We start from the raw sequence: 21,225 nt of genomic DNA, 5'->3' as shown, positions 1-21,225 counted from the left end.
AGAGGGAAAAGTTATTAACCTGAATCTTGATGGGTGGAGCAATGTCCACAATAATCCAGTAATACGTACTTGTGTGACAACAGAAGAAGGGACTGTCTACCTTACAGAAACAATTGATACATCAGCAAATGCACACATATCAGAGTACTTACAAGAAGTAGCAGTAAAAGCTACAACAAAAAAAATTCAAGATGTCTAGTATGCAGTATCATCTGTGGCAAAGCTGCAATGTACCAAAGATGAGAAGAAATCTAGAAGAAAGCCCCAAGCTAACAACATATGGCTACAGCACTTATTTGATGCACCTCTTAGGCAAAGACTTCGGTGCACCAGAAATAAAGGCTAATGTGGTTGAAATTGCAAAATACTTCCGTAACAACCACTTTGCAGCAGCTGCTTGGAAGAAAGCAGGAGGAACCAAACTAACTCTCCCACAAGATGTGCAGTGGAACTCAGTAGTGGCCTGTTCTGAGCAATATATTGAGAACTGGCCTAATCTGAAGGCAATTTGCAAACAAAAATTGTGACAAAAGAGATGGAACTGTCATAGCCAAAGTTCTCAACATTAGCTAAAGAGAAATGTATATTTCAGCAAATGAACATATGCTGGCTATCCTGACACCTGTTTCCATAGCCTTGAAGACAGTGCAGGGAAATAGCCGTTTTACTGCTGATGTTGTTGAAATTTGGAAGAAACTGAGTGAGAGTTTGAAGAGAGAAATATACAATGACAAAGTTAAATTACAGGCATTAAAAAAACAGAATGGATCAACCATCATCTCCAGCCATGAACATTGCATGCCCCGGGCAGATGGAGGAGCACGGCAGCAGCAGTGTGGTGGCAGTAAGTGGGGGAGCTCCTGCAGACACTGCTGGCGCCATCAGCAGCAGCGGGGAGGTGTGGCAAGTGCCAACTGTCACAACCCAAAGTTGTGATTTTTTGTTTGTGTGTGCTTTGGCACTGCTAAATTATTTTCCCGCTAAATTGCAGCTTCCTTGCACGGTGGAGTTTTCTGCTGCAGAAGAGAACCCCGGTGCAACGGAGAATTTCCTGCCAATTTGAAGCTTTCTTTGCATGGTGCATTTCTTTTTGCATCTAAGAAATGCACGGTGCAAGGAGTTCCCGCCATTTGTATGAGAATTCGTGCCACGTTATTGGCCAGTTCTAAAATATGCACACGTGGAGGCTAGCGATTGGCTTGCTAGCCGTATAAGAAGCTTGTGTGGTTTCCGCCCAAGTTGGAGGACTCCACAAACACCAGGAGGAGGAGACTTCACGCTGTGTGAAGATCTCTAAGCGCTGCGGATCCTCACGGACCCAACGCATTTCATGAAAGGCAATAGAGACCTGAACAGCCTCTAGCCTCTCCCCGTCGCCGATAGATTCCTAGACGTATCCCTTCCTGTACGAGAAACTACCGAACCCACGGAGCTTCAACAACTCCATGGGAAAGAACGAATTTGTCATAGTCCTCTAACGAGGATTTAAGCGGAGCTGTGCCTGGAAACTGTCCAGCCTACACCACGACCATCTTTGGTGTAAGTAAACAATCTTTAAATCAACCACTACATGTCCGTGACTAATTATAGCTTGCCTCCGGTCTTCTCCGACCCCGCGTGCCCGGGCTGCTGGCCACAGCCCGCGTGCGCAAAGACGGGCACGGATCGCCCCCAGCCCGCACACCAACCAAGGGTCGGTGACCACCTGCAGCAGCCAGCGGGGATTGCAGACCACCAGCAGAAACCACCAGCAGTGTTGGCAGCAGGGTGGCAAGCAGCAACTGCCCGAAGGCACCGCCGACACTTTTGTAGGGGTGCACCGCCGTGCACCCCCTACGCATCGCCCCCATCTCCAGCTCATTTTCTTGCCAACATTCTCAATGCTCAGTACCAGGGTCAGCCTTCTCTTCAGCAGTTAAGGACTATGACATGGAGGGATGATTGCTGGATGCCCATAATACCAACTACAGTAAATTTTAGGGCTAAGGGTAAGCCATTCAAGAAATATATGTTTGCTGATGAAGTTTTAAAGAAAGTCATACCAGTGAACTGGTGGAAGCCACTTAAGCACCTGAATCCATCAGAGACTACTGAAGTAATTATTCAGCTTTTAACAGCAGTAGCTTCTTCTGCAGGTGTAGAAAGTATATTTTCTTCTTTTGGACTAATTCATTCTAAATTGAGAAGCCACCTGGGAATTGAAAAAGCAGGAAAGTTTGTCTGTCTCTTCACCTTCTTCTTTCTGTTTATTCATAAACTGGAAGACTTAGTTTGCTGCATAACCCAGTATTTCTCATGTTGACCTGGCTGAAATAATCTATTTAAATCTTTGTTAAAACCACATTTCACATAACTAAAATAGTTAAAAATTCAAAAATACATATGCTTGTTTTGTTAAAAGTTATACATTTGTTTTTGAAGAAAAATATCCAAAATACATCATCTCATTTTAGTTATATAAAATAAATTTAAATATCACAATTTAGTTTTATGTAGTTTTAAAATTAAACCTGAAAAAAATCAAAATAAATCACTGCTTTAAAATGTATAGGGTGCAACTTCTAAAAATGAAATCTACATCTCTCCAAGTTGTAAATAATATGCATTAAGGTTATATCAAACAAGAACACACCTTTTATAGAAAACAATGATTAAGTTCAGGCTTCCTGACCTGCGATTTAACAAAGAAACAAAGAAACAAAGAAACAGATTTGATTTAAATTAAATCCACAGATTTACATCTAACAAAGCAGTGATAATCCAATAGATCAAGATTTCTTTTGATGTCAGAACCAGTTACTTAAGCAATGACAAGAACTCGTTTTTCCAGGGAAACAGGGTATAATCCATAACACCTTCCTGGAACAAAGCCTAGATACATCACATGGAATCTTAGTGCATTACCAGCAGGGAAGGCAGCTTCAAGACTTATCTACAGGAAATATTTGCCTCGGTGTCATCTTCATTTTGGGAAGGTGCTGAGCATCCGAAAATTAAATTTCAGGAAACAGAACTAGTATCACCAGGACACCAACGTGATACAATTATGCCATGAGGCTTTGAGCTACCTACCCACCAGTGGCATGGGGATAATGATAGCTTCTTGAGGGCACTTCCTGTTTATGTCTTCTTCTCTCTTGTGCTCAGGCAGTTATGCCCATCTGACCTCCCAACATGAAGTGTTTAAAGCAAGCTAACTCCAAGGTGAAAGTCTGAGGATTTTATTCCCTAAGAATATGGTTCATAAACACATCTATATGCACAAAGTAGCCTCAGGGTATTATATCAATATTAAATGTCCAAATCTATTCCATAGATGCTTCTCAAGCAAATCCTGGGACGTCATTCTCCCCCTGTACTCGGCCTTAGTGAGGCCGCAGCTGGAGTACTGCGTCCAGTTTTGGGCTCCACAATTCAAAAAGGATGTGGAGAAGCTTGAGAGAGTCCAGAGAAGAGCCACGCGCATGATCAGAGGTCAGGGAAGCAGACCCTACGATGACAGGCTGAGAGCCCTGGGGCTCTTTAGCCTGGAAAAGCGCAGGCTCAGGGGTGATCTGATGGCCACCTACAAGTTTATCAGGGGTGACCACCAGTATCTGGGGGAACGTTTGTTCACCAGAGCGCCCCAAGGGATGACGAGGTCGAATGGTCACAAACTACTTCAAGATCGTTTCAGGCTGGACATAAGGAAGATTTTCTTTACTGTCCGAGCCCCCAAGGTCTAGAACAGCCTGCCACCAGAGGTGGTTCAAGCGCCTTCATTGAACACCTTCAAGATGAAACTGGATGCTTATCTTGCTGGGATCCTATGACCCCAGCTGACTTCCTGCCCTTTGGGCAGGGGGCTGGACTTGATGATCTTCCGAGGTCCCTTCCAGCCCTAATGTCTAGGAAATCTATGAAATAATTTGACTATAAAAAAAAAAAAAAAGTCTCCAAGTGGGCTCTGAAAATGTGGGGAAAGACTCCATGGTTATAAATCAATATAGTGTTGTAGGCATCAGGAGTACAAAGACTATTTAGTTTCAGTGTTATTTTCAATAGCCTCACTTGCCCAGGTAAGTTATTGTTTGTAAAAAATTCTCAGAAACAGCCCAACCAAAAACTGTTAAAAGCTGGTTATAGCCATCTTGAGTTTTACAGGGCCCCCTTTAGGCTGTAAAAAAATCTGGTCAACAGAAAACTTTATTTCAAATGGAGAATTTACAACCCTGCTAGTTGTGATCACCCAAATGTAAGGAAGGCAGATGTGTCATTGGGTGAGGAACTTTTGAACTGCCTGGAGAAATAGTATTAATGCACTTGGGGGCATTAAAACAAACACCGCTACCCTTGCTCTTCACTGGCAGGATACCAGAGAACTGCCCAAGCACAAGGGAGAAGTAGAGTTATGTCTCACTGGCTGGTCAGCACTCAAAAGGACACCAGCAGCTTTCTACCAAGATCTTTTCCTCACCTGAATGGTGTCTTACCTCTGTAACCCAACAAGTTTTATGCCCTGGGTAAAACCCTGCCAGAGAGCACTGGTGGGTGCGTACAGAGGGAGGTCAGCCTTACCTGCCCTGGGGACACACAGTCCCTTGCCGCTGCTGCCTCCTCAGTGTGGTTTGCCCACCACCAGCTACAGGTGCTGCTACAGCAGCTGTACAACATCCCTCAAGTTTGCCCTCTCCATCTCCAACAGACCACAATTTTATCATGTCTAGAAAGCTAGAGAAGGGAGTGAAGTTTACTAGAGGTAGAGGTGAAAGGCTTGATCAAGTGCAAGCCTGCTCTTTTTCTGAGTTTTTGGTTGTAGCCGTGTTGGTCTAAGGACATAGGCAGGCAAGGTTCTTTGAGTAGATTTGATGTCATTAGAGCAACTGAGTAGTTGGAAAAAAGTTCTTGGCAAGCTTTCGGGCGCGGTCAAGGGTGAAAATATGTTCCAGCACAACTATCACCAAACGTCTTCTTCATCTGGGCTTTCAGATGACCATCCTATGGAATTTGGAGTGCTCCGATACATGGCAAAACCCCTCTCCATCTCCTTTGGCTTAGATGTGAGCTATAGTGAGGTGATCTGGTTTAGCAAATCATCTTCTAAAATAAGGGTCCCATGTAAGCGCCATAAAATATACTTAGTTTCTAGTGTAATGAGATCCATGCAACTTCTATACTTTGATTTCAACCCTTTCCCTTAAAGCCTATTAAAATTGTTAAAGCCTCCATGCTCTACAGCAGGCCTGTCTAACTGATGGCCCGTGCAGGGTTAACATGTGGCTGTCAGGGTACTACCAAGTTGCCACTGCCCCTTGCTCCAGCTACCCAAGGGTCTTGGGACTCTGTCTCCCTCTCCCAGCTTCCAGGGGGAAGGATAGGGTGGGGTGGGGTGGGATGATATGGTGCAGTCCATGGTGCTGGGTGAACCAGCAGTCCAGAGCACTCAGGCGCACAGTGCCACAGGGAGCTGTGGGCAAGATGGGGCACTGTGCCAGGCAGAGGCAACAGTTGGAGAGGGTGTCCACTCATACATATGTGCGGTGCATAGTCTGGGATGCCCCATGAACCCGGCAGTGTGGAGCCCCAGCTGCCAAGAAGTTGGACAGCCCTGTCCTACAGCAACGAGCACCAACTTGGGCTCAGGTTAGGTCTATTCTGAAATGCCGAGATGTGATTATGGTATATGTAGGTGTACTCAAGTTAGCTGTAACCTAGCTAGCTTTGGTACCAAGAGTAGGGAAGCAGTGCAGGATATGCAAGCCCACCCACAATTCATGACAGTCAGTTGGCAGCCATAACCCAAGTCACCGTGGTCTCATTGCTATCTGTATGGAAGTAGCAAGGTTAGAACTAGTCTGAGTATGCCTACACATGCTGGAAAAACACTTATGATCACAGCACAAACAAAACTCAAGACTGAAAACTGGCTCTATGAATCAGACTGCTACACATGTGCAAGTAAAAAAATTATGACTTCTAACTGCCACAACATATGATGCTCAGGTGCTCTGCAATATCATTTGAAAATCATGGGAACGCAGAATCAACAAGAGGTGAAAAAAAAAAAAAAATTCAGTGCCTTTCATTCAAGCCAAAAGGGTCTCACCTATGGGCACATCATCTAAACTATCCTATTTTTCTCCTTTATTTCATCCACCACTGTGACACTGGAGTACAAGCCACTATTCTGACAACCATTATAGGGCAACATATGCCCCTGACCAAGACAAAAAGCTCCATTATCCCATTAGAAGCCTTTCAACTAGCCAAAGTCCTGAGTTCATAAAACAACTATTCTGAGTACATTTCTGTGTACAGAAAATGTTGTAAGACAAAAAATGAAACAATCATTAAGTATTAACCTAAAACAGAACACAAATCTGAGTCCCTGCCAGTCATTCAGCCCAATATGTGCCCCAATTACAGTAGGGGGGTTACTATTAAAAAAAGTGCCAGTCTTCTCTGTGCCTGTGACCTTGTATCAGAGCTGTTAGATACTTCTATCTCTGCTGAAGGAGCTCTTCTTTTTGTCTCACAAGATTTTAGCAAATACCCCAAGTAAAACTGCCAACAATAAATCAATTCAGAACATCTTAAAAATAATCTTTTATTGACAACTACAGAGAAATGTAAATAAAATCGCAGAATACAGAGGTCTAAACAAACTTGCCAAGACAGATGACCACAAACACATCCCTACATTAGCCACCAATATTGGTATAGAAACCTGAAATATTACCTGCATAGCATGGCAGAAAAGGTCCTTTTGCTCTCACTGCCAAAACAGTTTGCTTCTTCCTGCTGGCTCAGTCCATTTGACATAACTCAAATGCATCCACATCCTCAGTTTAACTCCATGCCCTATAGATACAGCTCATAGGCTCTGGCAGTCTTAAATCTAACAACTTGACATTGCATTGGGATCCAGCTCAGTCAAGATGAGGATTTCATTTAGGATAAATAATAATAATTAAAAAAAAAAATCATAATCCTAAATTCCTTTTACAATAATAGTTCTGTCTGACTCACGTTCCACCCTGCCCTGTTCAAATTGGGCTATTAAGCAATATTCTTTGCAACTAGACCTGTTCCTTTAGCTGCTGTTTCACTAACTGTGCAAAGAAAAAAAAAAAAAAAAAAAAAGTGTTTAAACTCCACTTTTCCCTTAGCTATATTTTATCCGTGAAGCAGGTGCATGTGTGGAAACGATGCCCCTGGGGGGGAAGGGGTAAAATAAGCAAACAGCAAGATAAACACCTGTGCAGCCTGCAACTCGAGCTCTAATTTATAATTTCCACCCTTGTTTTTATGATTTTAAATGAAATATAAAAAATAGGCACTGAAAGAAGCATTAAAAGAAATACAAATAAAAGTACTTCAGCACTATTCCTTTCCCCCGCCCCACTAGGCATCCCCATGTGTAGCAGGGCTGCACAAATCTTTGCGTGATGATTTGATTCAGAGGAGATTCGGCCCAATTCGGTGGCCAAATCTCTGAATCCGAATCAAATCAGGAGACCAATAAAAAGGTCCAAATCAATTCAAAGCTCTCCGAATTGATTCAGAAAAGATTTGGAGAGCTTCAGAGATTCTGGCAGACCCTGCTCACTGCCGCAGGGAGCTGGACCCAGACTATGTCGGTAAGTAGGGGGTGGGAGGGCACACCTGCCAGGCCCCATCCCCTGCCTGCTCCCCCAACCCCCCCCCCATACCCCTGGACCTCCGCCCGCTCTCCCAGCCCCCCATGGCACCCCACCTGAGTCCAGTTCCCAGCTCTTTAGAAAAGCCCCACCCACCAGCTGCTGCCAGGTGGGGGGGCAATCCCCACTGCCCCCCCCAGTCATATGGGGAGGCTCTGCCACAAGCCCCCCCAAACCCTGCCTGCTTTCACAATCCCCCTCCACTGCTGCCCTTCCCACCCCAGCTCCCGGCTCTTTAAAAACACAACATAAAAAAATCCCCCACTCACCAGCTCCTGCAGCAGCTTTGGGGCTTCTGGGGGGTCATGGCAGAGCCTCCCTTGCAGCACAGGTCAGTGGGGGGCAGCAAGAATCACCCCACCCAACAGGCAGGAGCAAGTGTGTGTTGGGCTTTTTGTTTGTTTGTTTTTTTAAAGAGCCAGGAGGCTGAGGCCTGTCCAATTCAGAAATTCAGCCAATTTGGCAGCAGTCGAATCAATTTGGGACAGTGATTCAAATCAACAAATCAAATCACTGTCCTCCAAAACGGCCAAATCCGAAGTGAATACTCGTCGCTTTGCACAGGCCTAATGCGTAGGCTGACCTCAGGACTGGAATGGCAGAGTCTCCCATCCTGCATTCAGTAACAACAGCAAATGTCCATCTGCAAATATCAGCGTAACAATATTAAATAGGGACACCCAAACCATTCAAGTTATGGAGATATAGAGAAAAACATGTTTTGGAGGTTAATTTTAGAACAGACCATTTATTGAGCTTTCATTCATCAAGCCAAGGCCACATCAATGCAGTTTACCATTTTAAAGTTCACTGAAGGATTTCTATTTTATCAACCATAATCTGCGTTTTTCATTTAGTCCCAGTTCAACAGAGCAATTCAATAGGTTTAACCCCATAAAACTCCATCAAGCTACTCATATTTCAATTTGGGCCTGGGCTTGCATTCCCCGCTAAATGCATATTTTGATTATTCACAAATATTTATCATCACTCACTGAATATTTTCCAATATTCCTAAGATAACAGAGTTAAAAAACAGAATTAAAAAATTCCTGACTTCTCATAAAAATTGCTAACAAATAAAAATCAAACATATAGAACTCTTCCTAAATATTGCAGGAAAAACAGGTCTCCCAGCCACACTACTTGCATACACCAATATCAAATAACAAGCAGAACTCCATATGACGCAACTTATAAAAACAAAAGCAATGTGACAGCAGTCATCTAAAAACATACAACTGAAACTTGGTGGAGTTCCAGGGTGCCTACTCATTGTGTAGCTCATTGTAGGAGCGCGAAAATACTTGGGCTGGGAATGATAGAAGGTAAAAAAAAGCAGCAAGAGATGAGAAGGGAAATGGATTGAGGAGGTTTGTAAATTGGGTGTTGAATGGTTAAGCTAGTTTCCTTGCTTTTTAGGACTCAGTAATGGGATACACCGCACAGCAGTTAACTGTACATTTAAGTTTGGGTGAAAATTTCTATCCATAAACCTCAGACTGAATTCAGTTACTAAGCCAGTCTCAGAAGAAGTTCTAATGCTTACTGCTATAGCAAACAGACCATTTATTGAGCTTTCGTTCATCGATTCAAAGGCCACATCAATGCAATTGACCTTTAAAAAACAAACAAGTTGTTGTTGTTTTTTAAACCTAAAAAACCCCCCAAACCTTACTTATTCCACACAATCTTTAATATTAATATTTTACAACTAGAAATATCTGCATATCATGTACTGTGGAAAAGTTACACAGACAATAACCTAAACAATTCTACCCAATGTAAAAATCAAATTCCAGAGTATCACATATTAAAAAAAATTAAAAGCCATGAACACCTCTCTTAAAACGTTCTTACCTGTATCACAGAGTAGGCATGTACCTCAACTCCTCTCAATATACAGGTCAGAAAAACAGCATCTTTTCTACCTATCTTTTGAGACTACTGCTTCTAGTTGCTAATGACACATCATTAATAGTAAAAGTAACACTAAACAAATACATCTGCTGCAGTTCTCTGCTTATCTGTTTGCTTTCCCAATGGGATACAGGTTGCTCACCTGGAATGGTCCATTTTGTTTTTGAAAAGAAAAAGTGGGAAGCTACTTTGTTGCTGCTCCCTTGCTGTAATACAGAATATTAATGTTTTAAATCAAGCTGCAAACATAAATAGTTTACATGGAGGCAAAACAGATTTAGTGTTGTTTTAAAATGTTTCTTTGATAAGCTCTGGAGTCTCATCCTATTACTAAGGAACAAGAGCACTCAGAGAACTCCCTGTTTGCCTCCTAAAAGAACTCATTTCTGATGGATCTTTGTTCCCAAGGGCAGCACTTGAAAGAATAACAAAAGGTATGAGCCTAGAAAATATTTTTCCATCCATTTAACAACTTAAAATTCTGATATTAAGTTCTCCCCCAAGAGTTGTGCCTACACCAGTTTATTTTTTTTTTGGTTGTTTTATTTTTTGTTTCTGTTTAAGTAAAACACACACCTCACTGCAACATGGCCAGTGCAGTGCCACCAGTGCTAGGCAGGGCATTAGTATTTTTTACCATTTTACTCCCCTAACCCTGCTTAGAGCAGGTTCAATAACAGACAAAACTGCAAGGTTACCTCATTACTATCCCTGGAGTTGCACTAATGGCAGAACAGAAACAAAAAGTCTGATGCAGAGACAGCTAGGTAGGAACACTAGGCCAGCTAACTAGGCCATTTCTTCCTACTTGGGGATAGATACCATCAGAAAAAAAACTATTAAAATACTCAGTAGCCAAGATAAGCAAATATTACTTGCAAATAATTAAGTTACATTACATGCTGCCTCTGCCTTAGTATAAACATGTTTGGAAGCCACAACAACAGATTGACATATTGGGGTGATTTGTTCCACAATACAAAACCAACAGTTATGCCTCTGGACCTCTACAGTTTCCTACCCTCTTATATCTTTCCATCCTGCTCCCCTCCCCCATTTTTTTACATTATACTATGCAAACTATTAAAATCAGATCCAGGTTAAGGCAACCATTAGACTAGCAATAGCTTCTCCCATCATTACAAATTCCTATAAAAGTACATATACACACACACAGCACATATATGCATGCATAAATGCTATTTATACAAAGTACACAACATATGTACATGTTATGTACACAAAGTACATAACAGGTGAGGGGAAGCAGCTGAAGGCCTCTAGCACCATACTACACAGAAGCAGATGTACCTCACTAAACCAAAAGTAGTCCAACCTGCACAGTCTCTGGGAAAAATTTTAGTCTTTGGGAGAACATGTAAAGAATGATGACAATGACAGAAGTTCTTCCCCTAATGCTGGCTAGTTAGTAGTAGTTTCATGCCTCAAAACATGAGCGCTCATATCCCTTCTACAGAAAAGGGAAGTAATCCCACCAGATGTAATCATGGATATTTGTATTATCTATATAAACATCCAATTATTTTCTTATTCTGCCATATCTTTGACCAAGATGTTATCTTTTAGTATACCATTCTAGAGGTTGGTTAGTCCTTGATAGTGTAAAAGATAACTTTTATTTTTATTACCTTTAAATGTATTTGCTTTCAACAGCATTAAACATCCATTTGTTCTAAAGTTACGAGAAGGGGTAACAGGAAATTTGGTTTACTTTCTCTGTATCGTTATTTTATATAGCTCAATTATATCCATTCTTATAGATCTCTTTTAAATAAACTATAGGTATATGCTGATTTAATGTTCTTTATTTTAACATCTTTGGTTCTTTACTGTTTAAAATTCCCTCTGAATCTCCTACTTTTTTTACCACTGGATTTGCATTTTATGAAACATGCCTGCTTGCTTCAAATAATTTCACAGGCCTTGCCCTTGGAGAGTACCAGGCTTTTGTTCCTCTTTACAAACCTGCTTCCTTTTTCATTTAGGGAATATATACACCTTTTGTCCATCAGGTTATGATTAACTTGACTCTCTGCTGAATTTCCAGATTTTAGTGCCCATACTTTTAACTTCATAATCCTTTTCACTAGCTTCCTCCTTTTTGTTGAGATCTCCATAATTAAGTATTCAGTGCTGGGTTTTTCTATGTTCACACCAGAATATAATTAAGTTCAACATCCCTAAAAGAGGGAAGACCATTTAAAAAAAAAAAAAAAAAAAGATTAAAAGGAAGGCATCCTGGAGCTATTGCTGATTTTGGGATGATGCATGTCACCAGCTTTACTTATAAGATTGTTTCATGAGGTAAACATGAAGTTATACCCAACCAGAACCTAGAAGTACATACACACACTGTACACAGTCAGATAAAAATGAAATCCTGGAAATTCAAAAACAAACAAACAAAACAACCCACAATCTTTTTTGGATCAGAGACAGGAGCTGATAAACCAGTCTTTGTTCTCTCCAAACCAGGTTGTGCACCAATTCTAACAAACAATGCACGCGAGTCAACTAAACATCTCTTATTGATTTGTAGCAACAAAATATTAGGCAGGTAGGAAATGACTGATTCAGACACTAAGGACAAACCCTTAATCATGAGAACAGTCCAAAGGATTACTCACCTAAGATGACTAGCAGTGGGAAGGGTATCTAGTCAATTCCTCCTCGTAACACCTCTGAAATTTTATTCTAGTCTTCAACAGAGAAAACAAGGCACAAAGAGGTGCAGTGACTTCCTTCCCCTTCCTCCTCCCACCAAAAACAAGAACCGAGGAGTGCCCGATTCTGAATCTTGTACTTAGTTTGCTACATCATGATCCCTCCATAGAATTAATTGGTACTCCTGGAGTGAATTTCAAAGCTGCTGATCAACTCTGACTCTCACTCAAGTCTATAAAAGCTGATGATTTAAACATAAAAAGATCTATCAGGATCTATACACTAGTGCCGGGTGTTCCTCTTCAAAGGAATTATGATACTTAGCTTGCCAAGGAGAGTCCTATGGAACAAGTCAGTGCCTAGTGAGCAAAGTACAGTCTCTTACAGCAATCATCCAATTAACAGAACTGACATTCATGCAGTACTGGGGTGCCAACATTGAAGAACTAGCCCTGCTTTTATTGAAGTTTCCTCCTTTTTCAATTGATGAAGAGAGTGGGAGGGAGCCTCCTGGATGTCTATACCTGTCACAAGAAGCTGAATCACCTTTGGGTGAATGTTAACGACAAACACTTTATGTAGTGTCATGAACTGCTTGCATCATCTGTTATGCCTCTTAGTATCCAAGGAGCTGTACAAATGAATTTGGAAGTCCAACAGATCATTCAGCAACAACATAGCAAGCAGAAAATGGTATATCATTTTAATGGCTGTGGTTTCCAATTCCTTCATTTTAGCACATCACTCATGACACAGTTCTTGTCTCCTGTTACCTCTCCATTCCAATTATGACCATTGCCTTTACTGTGGAAAATAAAATTTCCCATTCCCACAGCTACCTAGGAGGTGTTGAAAAATGCCCCATTTGAAATTTACATAAGAGTATTTTGTGATAACCTATAATCATACCAAGCTCTTACAGCATAGCTATCGTTTTATAAACCACAGTAATGTCTTTCAGAGAAGCAGCATACTAAAGTACTGTTCAACTTATAGGATTTAAATACAAGAAAATAGGTATATAAAAAAAAACAGATAAATATGAAATAAGGACTTAAATATATGAAGGTCAGGAAAATATCTATGCAAGTTATAAGAAAGTGACTTCTCACTAGACAACACATAAGCACGTCACATATCATAATACCACACATTTTCTTAATACTTTTCATCATAGCAAGAAATGCAACCACTGTACAGTTTATACATGTACAGCAGCACTAAAATCCAACTAGGTCCAAGGTAGAAAGCAGTACTTTGTGCATAAATGACACACTATACCAAAAATGGGCAAAAAAGAAAGGTGCGTCCAAAGACAAACTTTTGTTTTCAAACAAAGTCCCCTAGGCCTAGAAAGTGCATTTGGAATACTATATAATGGCAACTTCAGATTTCCTGAGTTTACAAAACTCAGTTGTTCCTAGCAGCCACATGAACAAAACTGATCCTGACATCTGAAAAGCTGAATTATGCCTCAGTGGCACCTGTGCAACTTCATTTGGCTCTGTAAACAAAACAGAATTAAGGATAACTGCTCCCTAAGTTGCCAATTCAATTCAGGTGCACAGATGAGACCATGTGTAGCCGGTAGCAGTGCTAACAAGTGAAAAGATGTTAATTCAGGCCAAATCACAAATCACAGTACAAACTCACAGGGGTGACTGTCAGAAAAAACAATCCTACGCTGAATACATGACCTCGAGTCACAGGGAAGATAAACATGGAGCAAGCGCTTTGCATAAAAAACTATACAAGAGAACACAGTTGTCACCTTGATGTTCACGCAGAATACAAAGGCCCTTTGTATGCTTTCACTGGATACACAGTACAGTACAGTATAGTACATAAGTCTCCTCTGGAAGCTGAGGAATGGAGTATTAAACCGTGTCAACCCTGGCTGGTTTCAGAATTACAGTTCAAGGAAATCTTTAGGTAGTTAGTTCAATGCCTTGGCCATTAAAACATCCCATTCCAGATCAGACAGAAAGTAGTAAAACAAACAAAAGGGGCAGACATACAAATATGGAGGTAGGAATCAAAATCCTTGTTTCTACTTCTGGCTTGCCACTGACTCACTGCATGGCCTTAGGCAAGTCACTTACCTCCTCCGACTCAATTTTATCAGATGAAAATTGTGAGTACTATTCTCAGCTCACAAGAAAGTTGTCAGGACTGGTCCAGATAATATCCCTGAACCTAGAGCTAGAGTATGTTTGTTTACTGCTCAGGCTACACTGCCATGTGATGTGGGACATAAGCTGTTTTGGAGCAACAGAGGTCTGCAGTGAAAACTTGAACCCTTTAGGAATTCAGGACATCTCCCCAGCCAGGCAGATTTTTCTGTGAGCTGCACTGCATGTTCCTCTTTCCTTCTTTAACAGGAAACCTTCATCTACGACCTTCCTGCAAACTAACACACTAGTTCTGAACCTCTCAACCTTTCTGTTAATGTTATTTCAACTATCAGCAAGTGGTTGGAAAATATTTAAGTGATCAATTCTTATTATGCCCTCCCCTGTTATTAAGTCATCTGGCACAGAAGGGGGAAAAATACTATCCTGCACAACCCCACTGACACACAATAGACAATGGCTTGCTTTTAAGCATGCAAGCCTATTCACCTTTTCCACAAAGAAGGCTTATAATATTCATTTTTAGTCACATGCCCCAACAACTCCATCAGAAACAGCTCTTTTGAGAGCAATTGAAATTTGCTCCTTACTGAGGAAAAACTAACAACCACCATTTTCCAGAGCCTGGAACAGAGACATGGTATAGTCTAATGAGCCAAGCAGGTAACAGGGAGTCGGGACTTCTAGGTTCTATACCCAGCTTTCATTGACTTGATACATGATATCGGGTAAATAACTTCACCTCCCTGTGTCTCAGTTTACCCTTCAGTAAAGTGATAACGATAAATTACCTACCTCACAAGATGGGTGGGGAGGTTTTATTAATTAATGTATGTAAAGCAATTTGAGATCCTTGGATGAAAAGTGCTATATAAAATGAATTGGGGAGAAGGAAAAAGAAAAGTCGATTCATTTACCCAAAAACTCCAATCAGTACTCCAGCTATATGGAGTAGGGGCCTGATTTTTTTCTGTACACGTGTCAAGAGTCTCCTCTGAGTCCGCCTCCAATGGGTTAACAAGACCATGATCCTCTTCATAGACTTCCTGTGAACAAGCAAGCAAAATTTAATTTGACAACGTAGGTGAAAGGTGTTGGAATAATCAGGAGAGCTGCTCCATTTGTGGACAATATAAATAAAACCCTATACGCCTAGATTTGCTAGCAATGAGTGATGGGAAAACATTTCCCACTTGCTGATTTGTAAACTAATAAATGGCACTTCTTGATGTTCTTTATACTTTGAAAAAGTATGTTTCATTTCTTCAGTACCCCTCAGGCTACGCATGTTTCATGAACAACTATAAACATTGTCATAAGTGTTATTTTAAAAATACCATACAACATCCTAACTAAAGCTATACAAGTTTAAAAATACAGAGGAACTCTTACAGAAAGGGTGTAGTTTTAAAGATCAAATCTTAGTTATTTACTGTTAACATAGGTATTTAAAACACAGCCACTCAGGAATGTAGAACTGTATCATTATTACTAATGCCTAGCTCATTATACAATGCCATTTCACCCGTAGATCTCCAAAATCTCTACAAAGGAGGCCAATATTCTTTTACTGATTCTTTCTCATTTTGCAGATGGGAAAACTGAGGCACAAAGGAAAAGGAATGCATTTCAGTTCACCTGGTAGACTAGTAGCAATCCTGGCACTAGATCCTAGACCTCTTGAGTCCTTATCTGAACCCCACCCACTAAGCCAGACCATCTGTATTACCCAGTAATGCCCGTAAAAGACAAAAAACTGTTCTGTTCTTAACAGGAGTAGAGGAGTAGGAGTACTACAGGTAAGGGGTTCTGAGCAATTCTCTCTGCAAAATGAGTGCCCTGATCAAAATCACAGGCTCCTCTGAGGTTCCCAAGAAACAATCATGGGAGCACTCCTTCCTCTGCTCACTTCTACAGGCAGCGCTCACATGTTCCACAAGCTCCAAGCATAAAGGGGAACAAAATGCCTATTACCAGCACTCTCCTTCTTAGTAAGAGAGAGGATGCTTCAAGAGGCAGCTGCTGTCTGTCCTCAGGTAAGAACACATATAACACAGCAGAGGAAATCAGGGGAGAGAGAAAGCAGAGATCCTCTCACCTTCATGAGGAGATTCCACGAGTCACAGGATGAGAGAGAATGCAAGAAGTTTTTGTTCTCCAGATGTCTCCCCCACATACTTTTACTCGCATTCACAACTGCCATTATCTATGCATCACACACAAAAACTTTATGCAATACAAATTTGAATGCCCTGACTCCATTTCCACACCCCTTCTCTCTTCAGTACATTTATTACAGGAGGTACTTTCATAATCCAGTTTATGGTGGCTGAAGATGGAAAGCCTCGCTTTGGGAAGCCTGGGTGGCCTGGAAGATTAGAAAGCCTCTGGGATCGTTCGCCACTAGGTCGGTGGTTTAGAATCTAGCCTCAGCCATTAATACCCGACAGCACCAACTGCCGGATGTCTGATGACCTCCAAAAAAGGAGCAGACAATTTCACACTCATTTGTAGTGGGCATCAGTAGTGCAACTAGGCAAAGTCTAGGCGGGTACCTGTTCTGGATACAGGCTTAGAGGGGGCATGGGAAGGCTGGCCTTCAGGAAGCCCCTGCTGCAGGGGGTGCTGAAGCTGCTACATGAAGCCTGTGCTGCAGCAGCAGTCCAAGCCCTCCCAGGGCAGCTGATGCAGCCAGTGACCCCACATCTAGCAGCAGAAACCCTGGGCCTGTGGCACCGCGATTGCTGCAGTCAAGGTGCAGCTACCCTAGGTCTTTGAGTCCCTAGGATGAAGGGAGACTTGCTCCCATTCTGCACAACATCCTCTCTCCCCCCTCTCTCTGTTCTGCCCAGGGCATCGAGTTTGTTATACCTCTGGTGGGCAGCAGAAATTATTAAAAAATTGGCTCAGCAAATACACCAGAAAAAGTGATCTATTCACTCATTCCAAAATAGGCAGTGGGGAAGCAGACACTGCTGGTACCCATGCTGAACACTTCGCAGGTAGCATATTACCACACCTCCGATAGCTTCACCAGTATTTGAGTCACTAAAAAGATATTTATTTTACATATGATTTATAGGTGCTTGCAGCACGAATACCGAATCGTCCTTTTGAATGCAGGCATGGCCTAACTGTATCTAAAAACCTGTGCAACATAGCAGCAAAAAGGATTAAGCAACGGTGGACCATATCATACCACCGGGAGCCAGGGATTTCCTAGCACAGCGGTACCACGAGCAAGCCTCAGGCCCCCAAATGAAGCACTGTCTCACAATGTGCTACAAACAGACTGGTGCGAGCAGGCCACCCACTCCTCAGAAGACACCATCTGCATATATGGGATGAGGAGGTGGAGGAAGAAGCCAGCTTCCCCACCCTGTTCATAAAGACAGGCGATGGTGTTGCAAACAAAGTGGCTCTGTTCTGTGGAGCAGATGGCCAGACCCATCCAGTCAATCCTGCAAGACAGTGGAAACGAGGGACCGCCAGCTATACCCTCCTCCACACAGTAGGTCCTACCTGGGCAGCCTGTTGCTTTAGCAGCTGCTATTGGGTAGCCAGCTGGCAAGGCAACAACAGCACAGCAGCTGGCATTGCAGGAAGAAGCAAACAATGTGAATGCTAGGTCTCACAAACAGAGTTTGAAACCTGTGGCTGAAAAGCCAGGTGGCTTCAAAACTGCGGTTCAAAGGAGCAGGTGCCTAGCAAACCTAGGAAGCAAAAATTTAAGAGAAAAAGAACCAAACAGCTTACCATAGAGAGGAGAAAGAGATGCAACCAGCAACCTAATTGCCTTAAAAGGGTGCACCATAGGGCTGCAGCTGCTGCCTTCTCTGCAATTTAAAGGGCCAGTCGCAGGGAGAACATTGGCCAAAGGCACCTGTGTAGAAACAGAGTAAACCTGACACTAAGAGAGTTAGGTGATATCTGACTGCCAGAGAAAACAATTTGGATAATGAAAAGGGGCGGGCGGATAACAAGCTGGTTACCTTAGGATCAGGGTTTGGAGTAAAGCTTCTCTTACAGCCAGTGGCTTTCTTCATCATACACGCACAAACTTCTGGTATTTTTTAGAAAATGTGCCTATCAAATAAAGTGTCTTTCTTCTGATCTCCTGCATTGTAGGAGTCAGAGATGTAGGAATGGCATGTCTTTTCTCAGAGAACCCCCATCTGGGCCAAGGGAAAATGTGGAGTGCCTTCTTAGTATATTCCTCTCTCTTCCCCCTTGGCTGCACTCTGTGGAGAGAGGGATATGCAGCTGGAGAGAAGGTTTGCCAGAAGTCAGAAAAGGCTTGTGGGTCCTAGAGTGATATAGCTAGTTCCCCACAGCCCCACCAAACAAAGCTAATAGAGAGCTATCGCATCCTGGGGATTCCTGCACTTTTCTGTCCCGGTCTCTGCACTGAGGAAGCTCCCCTTTGCAGGTAGAGCTCACTCTTGCAGTGTCAAAGTCTGTCTCCAAAGGTTTCAGATGGGAAACTACAGTATTAAGGTCTTCTAGTGTTGCAAAGCTATGAAGCTCCTGGCATAAACAGTCCCTGCCTCTGGGGAAGCTGAAGGGGACCCCACGATGTTCATGACCACATCCCATCAGCATTATCCACAGAAACTCCAACCCACTCTGAGTTTTCTTCAACCTAGGTCCCATAAGTATTTTCACAGGACTAAACTGACCTGGCTTGTAATTCAGCCAGCAGACCTTTAGGCCTGATTTCTACTGTCTTTTGCTGCTACCTCTATAATCATCTTTCAGTCTCAATAAACTAAAAATATTAAAAATAATTCTTCAAAAATCCCAGTTTTTCCCACTATTAGTATTGATTTGGTGCTGTGTAACAAACTGCTCCCAAGAAGTTTCAAAGCCAGGCATTTCTCCTAAACGAAGTCGCAGCCGTCCCCGTCCCCATCCCCTCTGGCTTCACTCTTGGGCCCCAAAGCCCCTCCTACACCTCAACACAAGCCAGCAGCCGGAGTGCAGGTGCTGAAGTCTTGCACATCTCCCACCTGCAGCTGTTAGCTGCCAATAGGGTGGCCATCATAGAGGACAGTCCGGTTTTCTGCTACTGTGTCCTTTATTGATACAAAACCCAACGCCTTTATGTCCTCTGTTTTTCTCTTGAAGGCGTCAGGTTTTGTATCAATAGAGGGCAGAGGACAACCGAACTGCCCTCTAGGATGGCCACCCTAGCTGCCAATCCTCCCCTGCCATGTCAACCCTGGCAGCCATTTTGTCTCCCTGAAGAGTTACTTGTGCAGTGATTTTGCTTCTCTTGAACTGACCCCAGCCTCACAGGGAGCCCCCGCATGCAAGCTGCCCCTCTCTACTCCATCCTCAGCCTCCAGGCATGCAGATCAGTTCCAGGCCAGTCGCTCAAAACAGCTGGATACTTAATCTCTCAACACAACTCTTCCTTCAGATCCCTCCCCACTCCAGTTTCCACCACCTGAGAAGGCCTCTTAGTCTTCCTTATCATGGCTCTTGAGCCTTTTCCTCCCCAAAGAAATGTTGAGGTGAAAGAAAATGCCTTACATCGTATGGACCTAAACTGACAAGAACATCCAGATCTTTTAAGAAGTATAAAACAAAGAAGAAAAACCTTTGCCTTTTTAGCTCTTTTCAGACACTTGGGAGAAACCTTTCAAAGCCATTATAATATCCACCTAGTCTAGCTTCCTCTATCTCTTGATCACCATGGTATTTGAACACAACCCAAGACTACAGGGAGCAAGTCATTACTCTCAAAGACTGTAACCTCTTTCATAATATTGGGTCACTGGGTTTTGGATGCCAGAAACTGGTATACACTCCTTGGGACTGTCGTAGAGTTAAAGGACTACATTTAGGCAAGTTTGGATCTTAGAAATAGCCAAATGGAGCATTAAGAAAGCAGCCATATTACCATAGCACCACAGCAATTTTCTTCAAACAGTTTATCCCTTTCTGTTGTATAGCATAAAACAAGTGTCTCAGGCCTCTCTTAGTGGGAACATGTTTATAAATAGGTGTAGGAGAGCATGTGAGCATGCAATCCCATTTATCTAAAGGATACTGTGAGGTAGCCAAAATCATCAGTTAAATTCAGGAATGGGAGAGAAAGCCTAGCGGGCTTCAAGAAACCTGCACTGAGGTCTCCAACCCCAGAGTTCAGGAGAGAGTTGCCAACCAACTGGTTGGAATAGGATGCCCACCACACAGCTGGACCACAACTGGCAGGATCAATGGGTAGTGAGATGTTACAGCCTATGAACCTGGCTGCTGAAGCCCTGCCCACACAACGGTATTGTTCCTATGTGAACTTTCCCCGGACAAGACTAGAGAACATTAGTCAGCTTTGCAAAGGGGTCATTGATTTTCAAACCCATTCATCTGCACTGGGCAGCTTCAGTTAACCAGGCAGTTAAAGTTAATCAACACTTGTATATTTAAGGTCTGTGCAACATTGCAAAGAAAAGCAATACTTTGGGAATATAGCATTGAATCACCAACACATGGAATGCTCACGCCCTGATTTTCAAAAGTGCTGAGTACCTGCAAGTGCCATCCCAATCAAGAAGTGCTTTCCTTGCCCATCTGCTCTGAAAATCAAGCCAATGCTCTTTCTTTTTCATTTCCATTTGGGGCTCAACAGACTGAGAATCCTCTCTTGACTATCTGAATATGCAGTGCTCAACCCCAGACCCTGGTGTACTAAAGACCAAAGCCACAAAAGAAAATTATGTTTGTCCTCACTTTTTACTGTGTTTCTGCATCTTCCTTGGCAGAGAGCAAAACTTCCCCAGAGAAGCCACTCACGCTAGCAAGTT

The 21,225-nt window shown here is 42.5% G+C and overlaps 1 protein-coding gene across 8 annotated transcripts in view; it reads right to left on the bottom strand.

The window, feature by feature from the left end:
• GRAMD1C (GRAM domain containing 1C) overlaps nucleotides 1-21,225 on the bottom strand; it is a 110,485-nt gene that overhangs the window by 81,229 nt on the left and 8,031 nt on the right. For 5 of the 8 annotated variants that reach the window (XM_059720466.1, XM_019476558.2, XM_019476559.2 and 2 more), the window contains 3 exons: nucleotides 18,173-18,299; nucleotides 16,515-16,622; nucleotides 15,334-15,462 (listed from right to left, as the gene is read on the bottom strand). In XM_059720466.1, the coding sequence (XP_059576449.1) occupies nucleotides 15,334-15,462; nucleotides 16,515-16,622; nucleotides 18,173-18,175 (240 nt within the window). In that variant the 5' untranslated portion in view covers nucleotides 18,176-18,299. Of the gene's footprint in view, nucleotides 1-15,333; nucleotides 15,463-16,514; nucleotides 16,623-18,172; nucleotides 18,300-21,225 lie in introns of those variants that run through there. The other 3 variants (XM_019476562.2, XM_019476560.2, XM_059720467.1) reach the window with 2 other exon arrangements.

Source organism: Alligator mississippiensis, chromosome 1, assembly GCF_030867095.1.
Source record: "Alligator mississippiensis isolate rAllMis1 chromosome 1, rAllMis1, whole genome shotgun sequence".
Taxonomy (NCBI): domain Eukaryota; kingdom Metazoa; phylum Chordata; order Crocodylia; family Alligatoridae; genus Alligator; species Alligator mississippiensis.
Note: the sequence above shows the minus strand (reverse complement) of the source record. Positions and strands in the feature narration are given on the sequence as shown.